Source organism: Eretmochelys imbricata, chromosome 2, assembly GCF_965152235.1.
Source record: "Eretmochelys imbricata isolate rEreImb1 chromosome 2, rEreImb1.hap1, whole genome shotgun sequence".
Lineage (NCBI taxonomy): Eukaryota > Metazoa > Chordata > Testudines > Cheloniidae > Eretmochelys > Eretmochelys imbricata.
Genome location: NC_135573.1, coordinates 253311594 through 253329641, shown reverse-complemented (window position 1 = coordinate 253329641; position 18048 = coordinate 253311594). Strand labels below are relative to the sequence as shown.

The window sequence follows — 18048 nt, the reverse complement described above, 5'->3', positions numbered from 1 at the left end:
GAGTGCGGCTGTGGTCGATGCTTGTACTCTCATGGAATGGGCTCATATCCCATCTGGTGGGGAGAGCCTTGACAAGTGTTAGCAGCCGTAATGCACTCTGAGACCCACTTAGAGATTCTCTGGGTGGAAATGGCCTAAACTTTAATTCTCTCCGCTATGATGACAAATAGTGTGGGAGACTTCCAGAATGGCTTTGTCCTGGAGCCCTCTGCACATTGAGGGAATGAAGCCACCGTTCCGCATTCAAAGCATGTGGTTTTGGAAAGAAGGTAGGGAGATGTATGGGTTGGTTGAGGTGGAATTGGGAAACCATCTTTGGCAGAAACTTGGGAAGCAGTTGTATTGAGACCTTGTCCTTATGGAACGCTGTAAAAGGGGGGTTTGCCATCATGGCTCCCAGCTCACCAACCTTCCTCACTGAGGTAATGGTAGCAAGGACAGTGACCTTCATGGGGGGTGGGGGGGAGCAGGAGGCCAGCGTTTCAAAGGGAGAGCTCATTAAAGAGGTAAGGACTAAGTCCCATTGGGGAGCAATGGGCTGAATGAGCGGATATTTACATAAAAGGCCTTTCCAGAATTGGGTGGTCAAGGGGTAGATAAAAATGGAATGCCCTTCCACTAGAGGATGGAAAGTGCTAATGGCGGCTGTATGTACTCTGATAGAGCTGAGAGCCAGTCCCTAGGTTTTTAGGTGGGGGAAATAGTCGAAGAGTATGGGGATACCCACAGCTTCGGTGGCAAGACCTTTTGGGCCCAGGACTCATACCCTTTAAGGTCAGAAGAGACCATCAAGTCTGACCTCCTGCATATTGCAGGCCACAGAACCTCACCCACCCACTCCTGAAATAGACCCCTAAGCTCTTGTTGAGTTACTGAAGTCCTCAAATCATGGTTTAAACACTTTAAATGATAGAGAATTCACCGGTTTCAGAGTAACAGCCGTGTTAGTCTGTATTCGCAGAAAGAAAAGGAGTACTTGTGGCACCTTAGAGACTAACGAATTTATTTGAGCATGAGCTTTCGTGAGCTACAGCTCACTTCATCAGAGAATTCACCATTTACCCTAGTTTAAATCTGCAAGTGACCCAGACCCAATGCCGCAGAGGAAGGCGAAACCTTTCCCCCCCGCCCGCCCAAAGGTCTCTGCCAATGTGCCCTGGAGGTGAAGCATGTCCATTTGCCTGATAGGATCGCCTTGTGGAGTCCTTTCGGCTACTGGAGAGTATGTCTTGCACTGCCAATGAGCATTCTCATACTAATGGAGGTGTCCATCCAAAACCCATGCTGTCAGTTGTAGTGTCCATGGGTCTGGATGCCTGCGTCTGCCATTGTTTTGTGTCCGAAGTTCCAGAAATGTCTGTAGCGAGAGTGGAGATTGTTTCAACATACAGAGAAGAAGAGGGAGCCATAATTGGCGAGGCCAGAATGGAGCAATCAGATGGCTGTCGCTTTCTCCTGCCAGAGTTTGTGGAGGAAGCGGGGTAGGAGTGTGTGTGTGTGTGTGGGGGGGAGGCATAGTTCATATGATCTGACCAATCAATGACCAGAGCATTGCCAGTGAGTGGGCACAGAGTCCTCCCCTGGAGCAATATTGGGTACATTTGGTGTTGGTGTGAGATGCAAAGAGGTCTCTGATTGGTGTACCCCAGTGACCAAAGATGTCCACGATTATTGTGTCGTGCAATTCCCATTTGTGGTCAGTTGCGAAGTTCCCGCTGAGAAAATCTGCAATCACATTCTAGGTGCCAGGCAGGTAGGCTGCTGACAAAAGTATATGAGGTTTGATGCATCATTCCTGGGGCGAATCGCTTCCATACACAGTGCTGGGGACCTCGTGCCCCCTTGTTTATGTAGTATACTGTGGTGGTGTTGTCTGACATGATTAGGACGTGGCGATAGCCGATAGCTGGTAAGAACAAGTGGCATTCTTTGTGTACTGACCAAAGTTTGAGAACGTTATGTGCATCCTGGCCTCTCACATGGTCCAGGTGTCTTGTGTAATGTGATCTCCAGTGTGAGTACCTGGGTGTGACGCACCATTATGACTGTCACGGTTGGTGAGGAAGGGCATCCTGGAGCAGATTGTATCGGGTCTGTCCACCATTGAAGAGAAGAGATGACTTCTGGTGGAAAGTTGAGCATGATGCATAAGGGAATAGACTCTTTGCAGCCATAGCTGTAGACAGCAAAGGTGCAGGTGCATGAATGATGATATATATTTACACGCTTCCATGTGCCCTAGGATGGAGAGGTAAGTCCTGGCTGAGACAGAAGTGTTGGAGTTTATCCCTGCTATTTGGTCCAGTAGGCTCTGGAATCTGTCTTGTGGCAGATATGCTCAGGCAGAGGTTGAATTGATGCGAACTCCTATGAATTCCAGGGGCCAAGTATGGTGCAAAGTTGATTTTTTTGATGATGTTGCTCACTTCTAGGGAGGAGAAGAGTAGAAGAAGCTAGGATGTCGATGCTCGAGCTTCCTCTCTGCATCACGCTGCCAGCAGCCAATCATCTAGGTATGGGAAGACAAGGATTCCCTGATGATGTTGGTGAACCGCTATCACAGAGAAAACCTTTGTAAAAACTCATGGGGAGATGGTAAGTCCAAATCAGAGAACCCTGTATTGGAAGTATCGATGCCCAACCTCAGGAGCCTTCTATGTGTTGGATGTATGGAAGTAGGCATCTTGCATGTCGAGAGCTGTAAACTACGTGCCTTTTTCTAGTGAAGGAATGATGGTCGCAAGCGTGACCACATGGAATTTCGTCTTGCGAATTGAGCGGTTGAGGTGTCAGAGATCCAAGATTGGTCTCCATCCCCATTTCTTCTTGGGTACAAAGAAATAGTTGGAATAGAACTCTGTGCCATGAAAGGCTGCAGGGACTGACTCCACTGCTCCTCGCTGTAGGAAGCAGTCCACCTCGAGGGTAAGAATACTGTCATTAGAGGGATCTCTGAGCGGGGGGTCAGGGCAGGAGATGTGGAGGAGGCGTCATCATAAAGTCTATGGTTTGGCTGTATCAAATGACATCCAAGAACCACTTAACTGTTATAGCTCTCCAAGCTGGTAGGAGTTTGAGATGATGCCTAAAAGACATAGGGGATGGGATGGCTCTCTAGGTGCACTCAGAAATACTGTTTTCACGATGACTGTGTTGTGCAGAGGTCTGCATTGCCGGAACAGGTGGACGAGTTCTGTGTAGCTTAGGGCGCTTCTGAGGAGGTTCGTAGGCCCATCGGTGGTAGAAGTGAGTCGTATAGGGATGGGCTGGTGATGGGCGATAACATTTTCTCTTTATTGATGGTGTATGTATGCCCAAGGATCGTAAGGTGGCTCTAGAGTCTTTTAGAGCGTGTAAGGAATCATCAGTTTTCTGGATGAAGAGGTGTGATTCATCAAAGGGAAGGTTCTCAATTGTGTCCACACCTCTCTAGCGAAACCTGAGATGTGTAACCAGGATTCCCTCCTCATGACAATTCCAGTTGCAACAGACGTGAGGACGTGTCCTCTGAATCAACTGCAGCCTGAAGTATGGACCTTGCGACCAACTTTACAAGTGATTTTACATCAAGTACAATCCTACTGAGGTAGCTTATCTGCGGATTCCTTCATCTGGCTGTAGTTTATAAAGTCATACTTGGCCATCAGTACCAAGTCGTTAGAGATCCTGAACTGTAGTCCAGCCAAGGAGAAAACCTTTCAACCTGTGAGGTCCAGTTTCTTACCCTCCCTGTCTGCCGGGTTGGAGCGTGGACGGCATTGTTTGGTCCGCTCTAACACAGCCTGTATTACCAAGAAGTCGGAGGGTGTGAAAATAAAAATTCTGACCCTTTGGGGAGGATGTAGTATCTTTTTTCTTGGCTCTCTTCAGGGTCGGTGTACAGATGGCCAGGGTATGCCACAGCGGTGTGTGCTGGTTGAAGAATGGCATCATTGATTGGTAAGGCCACCCTTGCCAATGCCGATGTATGCAGAATGTCTAATAAATGGTCCTGCACCTCTTCCAGTGGGATTTCAAGAGCATTGGCTATTCTCCATAGGAGTTCTTGAAACTGATGATATTCGTCTGGTGCGGAGGAAGGTGTTGATGACATAGCTGTGCCTGGAGATGGTGAAGGGAATCTCTCCGGATCCGCCAGTACAGTCTAAACCGGGCTGATCAGTGCATTGTCTAACACCATTTCCAAACATCTACTAGTTGAAGGGTAGGGTGGTGAAATAGGGGAGTTCTCCCCAGCTGAACGAGACTGTTTTGAAGATGAATACTGGAGCCATGAGCTCCAATATGGCCAACCCGTTGATCCCGCTGTTGTTGTACTTGTGTCCAGGGAGATAGATATCAGCTTCTTGGGTAAGGCAAAGGAAGAAACTGCCACGGAGCCATCGGAACCCTCTGGTAGTCATGTTTCCGGAACGGAAGCAGCAGACTGTGCCGAATGTCTGGGTCCTCAGATTCAGAGGAGTTGGAGTATTGTGTGAATGGTGGTGCTGATGTATCCATCGAAATGGGATGCATTAGAGAGGTATGGCCAGCAGGCGTGGTAGATGTAATGCAGGATATGGAGCCCTCTGCAGTGAGAGCACTGGAACATGTGGAGACCTCACTCTTTCCAGGGTGAGCAACAGTTTCTGAGGGCAGGGAGGGTTTCCAGTTCTCCACAGAGTCAATGGTATCTGATCTGTTGACGGGACTGGAACTGGTAAAGGTACCTGTGTCAGGACCAGCGAGTCACGGGATGCCAGTAGATCCAAGGCAGGAAGGGTATGTGGATCCAGCACTGGGACTGGTGGATCTGGTCAGTGGTGTGGCCTTGGAGCACATAGCTCCTCCGTGGCTGGAACTCGTGGACAGTACAGTATCTTTCTTGGATTTAGAGGAAGACTTACTGCCATGCTTATGTGCATGCTTCCATGGCTCATGGCTAGGCCCCAGTGCGGGGTCTGTAGCACTGATACTGGTTGATCTGGATGGAGGCTTCAGGGGGGTAGGAGGAGCACTCTTGTATTGCTCAGACCGACGTATGGGGGGTGCTTCTTGAGGTGGAGAGCTCAGCCTTCCCGTGTACGTGCTGTGAAGGATATGGTCATGTGGCCTTCCCCCAGATAGTATAAACGACGCTGGTGTTCGTTGCTGATGGAAAACGAGTGCGGGCAGGAAGCACAGACTTTGAATCCCGGTATCTTCAGCATAAACCACTACCCAGACCTTGGAGCTGAGTGGGGGTAAAGGGGGAGAGATTGTTTGGGGAAAAAACTGCCGAAGTGATGTCCCAAGTCCTTACTTATAAAAAAAAAAATGCTAGGAATTACCAAAGTACAACGAAAACCAATAAAATTTTAACTAATGAATGAAAATAAGATCCATTTTTTTGTTAAAAAAAAATAAAAAATGTGTCACTAAGAATGAGAGGGCGGCAGAATCTCCAACTTGGACCATGCGTCGGTGAGAAGGAACTGGAGACGTGGACTGCCCCACCCTTTATCGGCTCAGGTGAAACCATGAGGCAATACAAGAGCGCATGTGCGGACCACCAAGCAATACCACATTGAACAGCTCTGGGTGCGTAGTGCATGCGCATAACTCTCCATAGACTGCAATAGGGACAATCACTCAAAGAAGAATCAGGAATATCCTGTATCACTTTTTGTGGTGTGTACGTGCTGTGCCCATAGCATATTCAAATGGTCTTTATTTGGATCTGTTACTTAATTTTTTATTGATCCATATTAACACCAAAAATGTTGGAATCTAAATTTGATACCTTTCTAAACTCCATTGATTTTAGTTGTCCTTTATATCAGTAAGGTGTCGTCGTAGTCTTGTATCTTATGCTTAAAAACTTTGTTTGGACTACATATTGCCTTAAATTTGAGGTGCTAATTATGCTTCTGCTGTATTTGAAAAGGTTTATGGGACTTTGTTCAGTTAATCTAAAACAACATCTAGTTTTCTAATGTCCACAGTATTTTTTTGCCTGCCTTGAATGCTGACTTTTTTTTGGATAGATGCTACAAGGTAAGGAAATATTAAATAAGCCCAGAGGTCCAAGGAAGTTATTGGGGAAGCACTCTCTATCAGAACTATAGTGCAGTAACTACGTAGTTCAGTTAACATAAGTGTTAAAACAATTTTCTAAATCAAAAGAATTTATAAAGATATACGTATGTGTTGTGCTAAATAGGTTTTTGTATACACCATATGGTAAGAAATATTTCCTCTGACTATTAATGTAAATCTGACTTTTGTCAATTGGAATGTTTTGTGGGGTCTGGTGTATGTTTCTGAAAAGTTTTCAGACTCTGAAGAAGTTTTGTCCTAATACTGTTAGAAGCACTCTTAAGTGATTATTCTACGTACTGCCTGTTCTCCATTAGAAGTGGTTGAGTGTGTGATTCTGGCTTACTGAAACAAGATTGTAAATAAACAGGCTACATTTTATTCTGTTTTTATTTATAGTTTGCCCTCGATGTCTTGCTGCTTAATCTTTCTGCCTACACCAGCCTTCTGCTAGTGATTTTAGTGATAGTTGCCTCCTGCTAATAGCAAGCATGAATGTCTCAATAAGCTTCTCTATAGGGCTACAAATTGATTTTTTTCTACCAGCCAGAATAATGGCTCGGTAATTTAATGTTTTCAAATATTTTCTTCATGCTCCCACTGCCTCCCCCTTCTCCTTCCTCTTAATTCTCCAACTTACCTGGTATATTGAGACCCAGAAAAACCTGTAATTTCCTCACTTCAGGAGTGCCTACTGTATTGGAAATCCAAAAGTATGCAGCTCTCGAGTGCTGTAGTTGGTAACAGGGTAAATTTTTAAAGTGGCGTGTGTGTGTGTGTGTGGGAGAGAGAGGGAGGGGATTTGGTTGCAACTCCCACTGATGTTAATTGTAGATAAGTGACCAAATTCCCTGCACTGCACTGAAAATGTACCCTAACATATTAGTGTGTCAGCTTATCACTTCCTACATTCCAGTCTTTATTTTTGAGAAAAGAATCCTTGCTTGCTTTATTTAAAGCAGGAAAGGGGAACCACTTAACACCTCACATTGTTCTATGTTTAGAAAAAGAGTTTTTTATTTTTAATGTGTTCTTTTGTGATGGACTATTTATTTATTTATTTATTTAGCTATTGCAATCAGAGAGTCAGCAAAAGTAGGTGACCAAGCCCAGAGGAGAGTAATGAAGGGAGTTGATGATTTAGACTTTTTCATAGGAGATGAAGCCATAGATAAACCTACCTATACTACAAAAGTAAGAATATATAATGAAGCTTTAAGCATCTTTCAGAAATCTTTTTGAATTGACTCTATATTTTCATTTTTGTAGATTATTTAAACGCCTGTCAAGAAGATTTGAAACAAACTCTTATCTGAAGTTTGCTGTCATTAAGTATACTAGTCGTTGTAGTTGCAGAATGAAAGGATTGAATATAGTTGGCTTCAGTTTAGCATGTGCAAATTTGGTTGGTTGGCTTCGTTCTTTCGTTCATTCTTTCTTTCGTTCTTTCTTTTAAATAGTTCTTCTACCAGTGCTTTAGCAACAGTTGATGACAGATCCATCTTGTGAGGGTCTATTAATGCATTTTCTTTTCCCCAGTAATGTCAATAGCTGATATAGACATAGATACCAAATCTTTTTATTTCCTCTTGCTGAAAATTGCATGGGACCTATATTAAATGATAAAATTACTATTTTGGTGCTGATCAGTTTGCTTTGAGAAATGTCAGAACATGTCCCCTGGCCCCTTTGCACAGGGTCATCCTATAAGTCCATTTCTGTGTGAGTCCATTTTTCTTTGTCCTGTAAAGGACCCTTTTCTGTGGGAGATTAATAAAGTAAGGTATATGTTAAATATTCATAAAATATATATCCGATATTACTTTCTTATATATTAGCTTAAGCACCAACTGTGTGCTGGGCACTAAAGAAAATGTGAAGATAGCCCCTGCTTATAGGAACCTATGGTCTAAAATAATATAATACTGAAGTCTTGGTTTGTCATCTTAGCTCCTATCATTCATAGATTGCAAAATGCTTACAATGGATAAGAAGTATCATTATCCCTAGTTTACAGATGGGGTAACTGGTGCACAGGAAGGTGGAGTGCCTTGCCCCAGGTCACACAGTAAAGCAGCGGCAGAACTAAGAATAGAACCTAGGTCTTCTGACTCCCAGTCCAGCCCCCTATCCACAGACAGAGTCATAACGAGAGACCCAGGAGAGAATGATGACTTAAAAATTATTGGCTTTCTTTTAAAAGTAGAACGGTGACACAATGTTTATATAGGCTAGTATTTATGGCTCTCATAGAGGATACTAGGATTTTGCTTCTTGTGTTCATTGTATTGTTACCTACTGGCTCATATACTGACACGTTTAAAATGTTCTTTTGCTTCAGTGGCCCATATGACATGGTATTGTTGAAGACTGGGATCTCATGGAGAGATTCATGGAGCAAGTAATTTTTAAATATCTTCGCACTGAACCTGAGGATCATTACTTTTTAATGGTGAGTAATGGAACTGGCTAAGAAAATGCTTCCACAAATGGGAGATGGTATAATTGTGGTGGATAACATTCCCAGCACAAGTAGGTTTTGTTACAAAGCCTAGAAGCCTTTTGTAATTTTTCATTTTTTTTATTGCTCTAGAAATAATATATAAAATCACATTAGACCCTGTTTCTAGTACACTTCTGAAACAGGCTTCTTCGTTTGGGCTTTGTTTTTTTAAAAGCTTTGGATGGTTTGATTGAATTACAGATGCTGCTTAAAATAATTGGCTGACTTCAGTCAAACAAAATAAAGCATTACAGTGAAATAGGGGGAAATGTCACGTAGCAATATGCTGTATGTTAGCAATCATGTGCACAATTATGTATTCCCTTCTGTGAAAGGTTTCTGTTGAAGATTAAATTAGTTACTTAATGCAAAATGATTTTTTAAAATCAGTGGTTTTGCGTAGGAGGAGATAAATATAAAGAATACACAATTCATAGCTGGATTTTTTTTTTTTTAAATAAAGACCACTGTTAAGTAGTTAAGGTCCCAAATTGGATCAGCCTTGAAACTTGTTCACCACTGAACATCAGGCTGTTTATATGAATTGTTTGGAAAGATGGTTGTAATTTATGACACTAAGTAGTTGTATGCAACTTGTTTACGTGGAATCCTGCAAAACAATCTGATTTTAGTTTAGTTTATTTTAAAATTAATGCACATTCTTTCATTTATTTTTCTTGGTAATTCATCCGCTCCCAGGTAGGAGTAGTGGTGATGTGAAGAATCCTTAGACGTTAAGTTTGCTCCCTGTACATAATGCAGATTATCCCTTATACACCAGTCTTGCAAACACATGTACACCGTGTTTAACTTTATTATGGTGAGTAGTCCTATTGAGATCAATGGGACTACTTTCGGTAGGAAAGTTAGGCAGTTGCGTAAGTGTTTGCAGAATCAGTGTCTTACTCTGGATGCGTTTCCTCCTTACATGTACTTATATGTCAAAGTCATACTACTTATTATGGCCACAGTATGTCATTTCTGTTCACATGTCAAACCAAACTTTTTTTCCTAATAATCCAGTAATTTTTCAAAGAAATGTTAACAACCATGTTGTGGAAGGTTGGGCCTGTGTCTACCCGCCAAAGAGTAAAAGGATCAGATCTATTTACCTGGGACTTATTTGGGATTCTTAAGTGCCCTCATAAACTGAAAAATTGGGTTACTGCTGGATCAGGAGCCAAGTTTGATAAAAGTCTGAACTGCATTAGATATTTAATAAGTTTCAGAGTAACAGCCGTGTTAGTCTGTCTTTGCAAAAAGAAAAGGAGTACTTGTGGCACCTTAGAGACTAACCAATTTATTTGAGCATGAGCTTTCATGAGCTACAGCTCACTTCATCGGATGCATACCGTGGAAACTGCAGTAGACATTATATACACACAGAGACCATGAAACAATACCCCCTCCAACCCCACTGTCCTGCTGGTAATAGCTTATCTAAAGTGATCATCAAGTTGGGCCATTTCCAGCACAAATTCAGGTTTTCTCACCCTCCGCCCCCGCCCCCCCCCCCAACTCACTCTCCTGCTGGTAATAGCCCATCCAAAGTGACCACTCTCTTTAAAATGTGCATGATAATCAAGTTGGGCCATTTCCTGCACAAATCCAGGTTCTCTCACCCCCTCACCCCCCTCCAAAAACCACACACACAAACTTTATAGTGGTGATATTTACATAAAAAAGTCAGCATTTTTCAAATGAGTCTTCACAATGTGGTTACAGTAGTTGTGGTGTGGAGAAAATTGAAATCCAAGTTCATTAAATACCATTACAGCTCTTTCTCTCTGAGGTCAGTAAGAACTGCCATACTGAGTCAGACCAAAGGTACGTCTAGCCCAATATCCTGTCTTCTGAAATGAAGGCCATGAAAAAGGAGTCAATATGTCTTTTGGAGATTCCTATTCTTGTATAAATCCTGTCCATGCATCCTGCTGTATACAAATTTTTACCATGACCAATATTTGTTAATGCTGCTCAAATTTGGAAAGTTGGTCAGTGTGGTGGATGTTCTCACTTGACGCAGAGATTTCATCTTTGCCTGAATGTGTAGCACTTTTCTGTGTGTTGAGTTCCATTTCCAAAAAGTTTTTGGTTGGACATTTGTATAGTATTCTACCTTTCACATATGGGGTATTTCCTCATGCTACTGTCAAAAATTTAGAGTACAGGTTACCTGTGTGAAACAAAGGCAAGCTTATATAAACGCAGCGCAAGCATCTAGTCAATTTCTAATTGTCGAACCCTCTCAGGATACAAACTTGTAATCATTATTTATGCACTCTAATTTCTGTTCCAATTATGGCATCCAGTGTGTTGGCCTGAATGACATCTAAGTACTGAAATATATTATAATGCTGTGGGCTCCATTAACTTCTTTAAGCTTATTGCCTGTTGGTAGTTATCTGTACCCTGCAATATTTGCTATATGGAACTTAAAATGGGAACTCTTAGAAACAGCATAAGCTTGCCATACGAAGTAGTCATTGCTGTGTTTACTGTTACTGGCTATGGCCAATATTACCCTTTTCCTTTTTCTCTTGTCTTTATTTGTTGCCTTTTTCAGGATGCATTTTAAAACATCTCTTTTCCTTATTGTGTTTATTGGTCATTTTCCCTTCCCTTTAATAGCTTTTTTTGTTGTTTGTTCAGTATTTTTGTAACCTTTGTTCTTCTCTATCCATTTTTCAGTCTCTCGTGCAGGATACCTGTTTTCTCTTGTCATGAGTACTTTTTGCCTTTTTAGATCATTCCTGAAAAAGACCTCATGGTTGGAACGTCTCTATCTTCAGCATGCGTTTAAGATTATCCTAATTTTTTTTACATTCACTGCTGATGTTTGTATTAGATAATATTAAGCAGCATCAGTTCTCCAAATAGTAATCAAGGGCCTTAGAAAGTAGCATCTAGTTTCATTAGGGTTTACAAATTTGAGGTCACTTTGAAAGGTGCCAAAGTCTCACTTTTAGGTTTTTAAAAAAACGCAAGAAGCTGCTGGGTAAAAATGAACATTATATTCTGCTGTTAACTTTTGGTACTTCGTACGCCAGCTTTTTCTAAGCATTTTTTTTCCATAAGCAGAAGGTTATATAATTGGAAGTTGCATCAAACATATCCCTATTGCAGGTAGAGATATCACATATTTCATTCAGCAGATCCTAAGGGAGAGGGAGGTGGAAATTCCCCCGAACAGTCTCTGGAGACAGCAAAAGCCATAAAGGTAAACATTTGATGTGAAATTTACCTTACTTTTAAGAGAGGTAGATTTTTGTTTTTTGTTTTAGCACATTGCCAGTGGCCCTTTTTACATATACAAATATAGGAATTGTTAAACTATACTTTTCCTTCTATTTAAGCTCTTCATAGAATGAGGGGGAAAAGATGTAAAGGGGAGACAAGGAGAAATATGAATAATTATCAAGCAAGACTTTCGTTTAGAATTAATGTGTACGTGTTTTAAAGGTGAAATTGGCTTTAGAGTTTGCTTCAAATTTGAACTGTGCTAGTTAAGAAAATTCTCCATAAAAACTCAACCTCTGAGTCTTGCATATATTGCATAATATTACTGGGATGATCACCTATTTCTGATCATGTAATGAAATGCGTACAGGTGGACCCTCTGCTTTGAAACCAGTGATTTCAGTGACATTGCATGCACGCTAAGGAGTTTGCCAGTGTGAAGCCCCATTGAAATCAATGGGGTCTTGCGCATCTCTCAATGCAGGATTGGGGGCTTTACCAATTCATTATGTAGGACTTTTCCTGAACAGTCTGTTCCTTAAGAATAAGGTTAGAATTGTAAGAACAGTAGTTACGAAATGTGAACCCTAGGTTAATAGATTTAGACCTCGCTTTTGATTCTCCAATTAAGTAATTTTCACTGTTTTTCTGAACTGTTCCTTGGTGTATTTAATAATTACGTATGATCAGTTTAGGCAACTTTTAATGCATGGTATTTCTTTACAGGAAAAATATTGTTACATTTGCCCTGACATAGTAAAAGAATTTGCCAAATATGATGTAGATCCATGAAAATGGATCAAACAGTACACAGGCATCAATGCAATCAACAAAAATAAATTAATTATAGATATTGGTTATGAAAGGTTTCTTGGACCTGAAATTTTCTTTCATCCTGAGGTAAGAATGACAGTGCCTAGCATAACATTTTTTTTTTTGGTAAAAAAAAAAAGGTGCAATATAATTCTTGATGCAAGAGCACCACCTTGTGGAAATTATAAATACCAGTAAGTCTTGTCTGAGAGGGCTGGAAGACTTGCAGTTAATATATGCACAGACACACAATAATAGGTGGATAACTGCCTAATCTTTTGTTTTTCTTGTGGAGGTATATAATGTCTAAATCTTTCAGTTTTTCAGAAGCACAAACTAAAACAAGAAAAATTTACCTGAAATCTCAGATCTTGACTGAGGCTTTTTTCTTTTTTTAAAATACTGGTTTAAATTAGCAAATGTCATGAATTATATACAGTATATTTAGTTGTGTAGTCAAACCCTTTGAATATCATTCCTGCTTATAGCAATTTACCAGAAGTAGTATTTTAATTCTTGGACACTTATATTTGAGGTGCCTTTTAGGTAGGGAAACTCCAATGAACAGATCCTATTATAGTGACTGTCCTTGTAAAACTGAAGGCCAAATTCATCTCTGAATCAAGTCTCTTAAAACTGGCTGTCATTAAACAAGTCTGAGTATATTTAAAATTACCATTGATTGTATAAGCATAACTGACATGTCATGATGTTTCCCACCCAACAAACAACCCGTGCAGCAAGTAGTTCAGTTGTGAGAGCTGCGTCAAGTAGGCACCCCACGGCAGGGGAAAGAACCCAGTTTATATGGCTCAGGCAGATGGCTTGCAGGGCAAAGGCTAGGAAGGCGAGATGCTCACCTTTCTTCCAGGCAGACAGCCTGTGGAGTGTATCCTGTAGGTGGTAGGTAGGCTCCTGCAGAAGACCCTGGGTTGGGGAAAAGGACATAATCGATATGTTGAACTTGTGTTAAACTGCTTAATCTGAAATAAAACTGAATCCAGAAAGGAAAGGAATGGAAATCCTGTGGCTAGAAAGTGTTTTCTGGTGCGTGGACCAGTGAGTTAGCCCACCTGCTTGAAGTAATGGACTATACTGCAGTGATTCTGGACAATGGTAAAGCATCTATCCACCCTGAAAGCAATTACTGTTCCTGCTGGGTGTATCTCATTCAGAGCTCTTATAGGGTATGCAGAAGGGTTTTTTTGACATCCAAACTTTAAAGACAAAAACCCCAGAACCCTTTTAGCATCTGTGCAAATTCTTCATATTTGGTGTAAAGTCAATCATGATCAAAATTGGAGAGATACTGAACATACAGCTAGATCCAAGCTGCAGCAAGATCAGGAAAGAGTAGAATAACGCTGGTTACTGGCAGTTGCGGAGATCTGGTACTGACAAATACAAAAATCATATATCTAAAGAGGGGAAAATCAACAGGTGCAAAATATGGGGGAATGTAATGTAACAGCTGCATCCATCCCCATTAAAGAAACGTTTATTTTCATCTTGTCTCATTAATGCTGCACGAATGTTACTAATGTATGTCACTAAAAACTGTTGTAATTGGAAGGAAAGGTTGGACCATAAGGGAATCTCTGAGGAGTGATCTACAATATTAAAAAGCTTCACCCACATGTGTCTTCATATGTGTTGGCACCGGCTTCAGACTGCACCTCTAAGCCCATATTCATCGCTGTGATCCTTGAAAGTCCTAAGATCTCTGCTCACTTAATTTTTTCAAATGTTTTTAATCATTCTTCAGGCCTTTGCCCTATTATTACAAAGACAAGGCAGGCTGGGTGTAGTTCCCTCTGGAGCCTTCTAGCACTGATCTTGACATGGCAGGAGGCCAAGTACGCTGCCTGCTCTACTCCAGAATGCGGGAGCAAAGAATCACTGCTGAGTGTCTGATCCCTACACCCGATTGAATTGGGTTGGCACGTCAGCTGAATGTGTTGATTCTGTTAAAACACAAAACAAAAAACGCTTCAGTCCACTGATGCCACACCGTGATGCAGGGTCTGCAAGAAACATCTCCTGTGATGTTTTTAATAAACACACCACAGCTGGGACCATCTGTGGTGAAATGCTTTATTTTCATCTATTGGAGTGACTTGATCACTGACTTGTAACTTTCTGCTCACATGTGGCAGAGTAAATAAAGTCTTTCATTGATTTAGGCTGCAAGCTACTGGTGTGTAGTGCTTGTGTACACATACTCGTGCTGTCGGTCATCGAGCTGGAGCAAGCATAAATAGCGATGTAGCGGTGGGCGCATGGGGAGCGGTAGTAGAGGGACGGCAGAGTCATGTCGAGTACATTTCCTTGGTTTCAAGAAGGTTTGTACTCAGCATGGCTCAGCTGTGCCTCTGCTGCCACTACTAGTGTTACTGTGTCTACACTACGGTTTATACTCCCGCTGGGTCAGTGATGGCCAGCTCAAGTATGCGCATGAGAGCAGTGAGCAGGAATCACACCCCTAGCTCGTAGTGTCGAGATGGACTTAGAAAAACCGACACTTGAATGTTTGGATACAAGGGCTTTTGGCGTACTGGATCTTCAATTTCAGAGGACGTTAGCCAGGTTTGCATTTAACCTAGCGTGTGCTTGGGCATGTACGATAAGAACAAGACTTTGACCTTCTTTTTAAGGGAAATTAAACTAATGTTAATGCAGTATTGGAGTGATCCATGCTAACGTCGTGGCTCTCTGTACGATCTAGTAGCCAGATCATTTGTATAGGTTTGAGTCTGCTAATGCCTCTGAGCTAGTGGACCTTATTCATTAGCTCAGTAAACCTTTAGATCCAGAGATCCCATGTTCAATTCCTGCAGACAGCAGAAGAGGAGCATTGTTACATTAGGGTTAAGATGTCTAGCATTGAAGTAAGAAAATTCCAAATCTCTCTCCGGCCTCAATGTTAATCTATCCATGCTGCATATTTGTTATATCTTCTTCTGTCCCTCTTCCTTAAATGTAAATGCTATTAATATGCGCAATATGGCTGAGTTTAATATTGCGGAAGAGCTCATAACTACTTTCCTAAAGCATGAGTGCTTGATTTCTCAATCTTAATTTTTTTTATACTGCCTAAAAATATATATACACACACTTGAACTTTAGTTATTGTGTATGTTTACATATCTGTAGATTATACCCTCGATATATCAACTCATGGCAGTGAAATACACGATTTGGAGTTAAAACAGGGCAAATATTAAGATGAGTCTAAAGATTTGGAGAGTGAAATAAAGCCTATATTTTGCTACAACAGTAAAAAGTTTTAACACCTCTGTGGCATTATTTCCATTTTATTTATATAGAGAAGAGTTTATTTTGGTCACTACAAGTACATTCCATATTCAGTAAGTAGAAGCAACATCAGCCCCAGTGAATTTTTTACAGAAAAATGTTGCAACATATCGTTCATGGAAATTAACTCTAGAGTCCTCTCGTGTCATTTGTATGTCTGTATTCCACTTCTTTCAGCTTGCCAATCCAGATTTTATGGAATCCATTTCGGATGTAGTTGATGAAGTTCTATAGAACTGTCCCATTGATGTTAGTTGTCCATTATATAAGGTATCAGTCTTTTTGGGGTAAGACTGACTAACTTCACCTGAAAATTAAAGGTCCATATTCTCACAATGAACTATTTTAATTATGTAAGTACCATTCCCATCTGGTATGGGAAGTGCAAGCTCTAGGTATAAGTACTACTAGAAAAAAACCTTTTGGGGGGAATCCAAATAACTTGGATTTCTCATTGAAAGGTACTTAGTATTTACTGCTTTTCATTTTCGAAGCACTTGAATTCTTGCAACAGACATGTGAAATCGGTAAGTGTTCTCTCCATGTTACCAATGGAGGAACTGAGGCAGAGAAGTTAAGTAACCTGCCTGAGCCACATGTGGAGTCTGTAACAGAGCTGGGATTATAACTTGAGTTCCTGGAAATTTATTAATATACCATGGTTTGAAAAATTTTAAGTTTTTGGTAATCTTGATTCTTGCATTTCCCCCTTCACTCCTCCCCATCCCAAAAATAGCTAAATACTGAAGCTAGATATTAAAATATGTAAATAAAAAATAGTGATGTAACCCAGGCTATTAACCCTGTATAAGTTTATCAGGCATCAGCCAAGAGGGATCTTTGTTACTGGCTTGTTAGAATATGAAAATGAAGGTTCCTGAACTACAGCCCATAAATCCTCAGTCTGACTTTAAAACATAGGCCTGCAGTGAGCTTTCTCTATGAGTTGGAAGGACAATCTGTGTTGCTCCTTGTTTTTCACCCTTGCAGCTGTGATACACTTCAGATGAATAAAAGATGCCAGGTTATTGTGCAGATTTGTTTGTTTACCCATATAAGTGGTGATGGTTTTCTCCTAAATTGAGTAAGAAAATAGGTTGATCTCCTCACTGCTGACCTCAAATGCATCTTCCCTGGTTGTTGAATTTGGTGGTAGTCATTGAGGTGTCTGAGTTACATAGTAACATTGGCCTTTCAAAGGTGATGTATGTGGGATGGTGCTGGAAATCATTTTGCTCAGTAAAGCAGGTATGCTAAGTAAGTCTGATCTCTGGGTCACTTGAAACCAGTAGATGTTTTGTGACCAAATTTGTGAGGGGCTTATTCACTTAACAGCTCAGTCTGGTCTTTCCAGACATGAGTGTGTTTTTTATTTGAAGTCTCCATTTTTAATGCTCTCTTCCTTTTTCTTTGCTTGCTAAAAATATCTTATTTCTATAGTGCCTTCTCTAGATAGAGACATAATGAACCCTGCACAACAAGTCTGCAAAACATTTCAGGACAGGAAGTAAAAAATACTGACTAAAGTTGACACAGTTGGGATTAGGCATTTTGATTAGGACCCCAAGATTAATTTTTTTTCTAGATTTGTGAAAAATCTAATGAGATCTTCAGTGCCCACAGGTATTTAGTCTGTGCATACTTCTTTTGTTCTAAGAGACCACAATTCCAACAGGGCATTCTTTGCACCCAATGCTAGGGAATTGTTTAGTACTGTACTGTCTTTACAAAAGAAGGCCATCTCTTGAATTGCATGCACCGCTGTCCTCCGCATGTAGGTGTTTCTTTTTTGGGGAGAGGGTGGTCTCCCTGTCAAATATCGATTAGTTCCATGCTGAATTAATATGAGGTCTGTCAGGATCACAATAAGATGGAATGGCTGCACACAGTAATCAGGGTTGCCACTTTGCTAGTTTATAAAAGCTAAAGCTGGCTCCCGTTTTAGCATCAAAGTCAGCCTGGTAAATAACCTTTCCTTGGCTAAGTCACTAAGTGGGAGATTTTTTTTTGCCTTCTCTCCTTGTTCACTTTATTACTTTTTATGTATAGTACTGCCAGTGTTTGTTTGTTTTTTAAAACTCCATCTTGACTTTACTTCTGGGAAGCATTGATTCCTTTGT

The 18048-nt window shown here is 41.0% G+C and overlaps 1 protein-coding gene across 1 annotated transcript in view; it reads left to right on the top strand.

The window, feature by feature from the left end:
• Window positions 1-1224: 1224 nt before the first annotated feature.
• The window catches only part of ACTR3B (actin related protein 3B), a 33193-nt gene continuing 16369 nt past the window's right edge, over window positions 1225-18048 (top strand). The window contains 7 exon segments of the mRNA XM_077808761.1: window positions 1225-1481; window positions 7327-7462; window positions 9342-9417; window positions 11639-11746; window positions 11749-11780; window positions 12527-12700; window positions 16106-16198. Of these exon segments, the coding sequence (XP_077664887.1) occupies window positions 1225-1481; window positions 7327-7462; window positions 9342-9417; window positions 11639-11746; window positions 11749-11780; window positions 12527-12700; window positions 16106-16198 (876 nt within the window).